The sequence below is a fragment of the Otolemur garnettii genome, unplaced genomic scaffold, assembly GCF_000181295.1.
Source record: "Otolemur garnettii isolate 467f Iridium unplaced genomic scaffold, OtoGar3 scaffold00104, whole genome shotgun sequence".
NCBI lineage: Eukaryota > Metazoa > Chordata > Mammalia > Primates > Galagidae > Otolemur > Otolemur garnettii.
The window spans coordinates 3,987,896-3,989,764 of NW_003852499.1; the positions used below are offsets into that span (position 1 = coordinate 3,987,896).

Consider the following 1,869-nt stretch of genomic DNA (forward strand, 5'->3'; position numbering starts at 1 on the left):
ACAAGGCAGTCTCAAAACCAAATCCCAAATCCATTCATCCCACTGCATCAACACTTTCTCAGTTATACAAAGCCTGCAATTAAGTTCACACATTTGTTACTGTGCACTTAACTTGGCACTGTACAAACAGTTCGGTAAGGTTTCACAACCTTGGTGTATCAGTGTCTCACAGTTGTGTTCGTCTCAACACGTGGCAATGTCTTGCTGAGTAGCATGAATTATTATTGTAGCATGCTTTTGTGTTCTGTCATGAGAATGTCAGGTTTGAATTAAGCAATGAACAAACACTAAATTTCTTGATAACTTGCCAAAGTGGAAGTGAAATCAGGGACACATTAGTCTAAGTTTACGGGGATAATGCAGTACACAGATGGATTACATTTTTTTTCTGAGGGAAGAGAAAGAGTCACTGAAGAAGAGAGATCAGGGTGGCCAGTAACAAGCAGAACTGAAGAAAACACTGCAAAAATTAATTAAGTTGTGCATCACAATTGTCAGCTGACTGTGAGAAGCATAGAAGACCAAGTAAACATCAACAGAAAAACAGTTACGACATTCCTAAATGAAAATCTTGGCCACCAACTCATGGCTCTTGCATCACGAAAATGTACCAACTCACATGGCACCATCTGTGAGGGAGTTTTAACCAGTAAACAAATAACTGTATTGGAACACCCTCCTTATGTACCTGATCTGGCCCCCAATGACTTTTTTCTTTATCTAAAGATAAAAAAAATATTAAAAGGAAGACACTTTTGACATTTAGGACATCAAGGGTAACATGACAATAGCTCTGATGGTCATTCCAGAAAAAGAGCTCCATCATTGCTTAAAGGGTGGACTAGGTGCTAGTGTTGGTGCATAGCTTCCCAAGGGGAATAAGTCAAGGTGACTGTAGTCATAATCAGCAATAAGGTATGCAGCAATTCTAGGACTAGTTCACAAACCTAATTGTCCGACTTCATAAATTTAAGAGGGATATTAGTGTAAGATCAACTGAAGCATCAGTTTTCCTGCCTGCTCTTTCATAAACACAGAAGGAACATCCTGGAAATGGCCTCAGCTTTCCAGACACAGCCTGCCTGGAGGGAAGGTGAAGCTACTCGTTCACATCCATTTCCTAACAACTATTTTCTTATCTTCTCTACACTGTTAGGGACTGTTAGAGGACAGTTTGGCTGTTTCTTGTCAATATGTAATCCATAGTCTTCAATGGTGATGATGGTGTAGTAACTGGTATAGTATTTTTATTTTGTTTTGCATCCTCCCCAGGAGCACGTGCACACATGAGATAAAAGTCTAAGTGACTATTGAATTTGGCAGCATGAAGTTCAATGGGTGACTTGGAAAGAGCAGTTTTAGGGGAGAGAGGGTAATAAAAGCACGAACAGAGTGGGTTAAAGAAAGAATGAAGTAAGAAACTGCCAACAGCAGGTATCCACAACTCTTTTGAGGAGTTAGGTACGAAGGGACACAGACAAAAAAGAGGCTAAAGTGCTGTGGAAAGAAGAGAGGGTTTGGCCTTGAAGGTAATGGAGGAGTCACTCCCTGGAGAGGGGCGAGTGGGTGAGTTTTAGTGCTCTAGGACAGAAGCTGACCCCAGATGGCAGGAGCACCCAACAGACAAGATCACAGAAACATCCAAGCAGGCAAATACAAACACATTTTAACCCCTTCAACTCTCTAGCTCTGTGGCCAGCATCTGCCCAGGCAGGTACACAGGTACACTTACCCGTTCCACTTTATCCCTCGTTGTCCAAGGCTCAAATGGGCTTACTTCAAACAATCTTGCTATCCATCTGGAAAAAGGAATATATATGACACAATATGACACTGTGATCAGCGTCTCTGTGCCCTGTACTTTTTTTT

The 1,869-nt window shown here is 41.5% G+C and overlaps 1 protein-coding gene across 1 annotated transcript in view; it reads right to left on the bottom strand.

The window, feature by feature from the left end:
- The window catches only part of NDUFA9 (NADH:ubiquinone oxidoreductase subunit A9), a 31,664-nt gene that overhangs the window by 1,787 nt on the left and 28,008 nt on the right, over positions 1 to 1,869 (bottom strand). Inside the window, exon 10 of the mRNA XM_003796421.3 lies at positions 1,733 to 1,799. Within this exon, the coding sequence (XP_003796469.1) occupies positions 1,733 to 1,799 (67 nt within the window). The remainder of the gene's footprint in view (positions 1 to 1,732; positions 1,800 to 1,869) is intronic.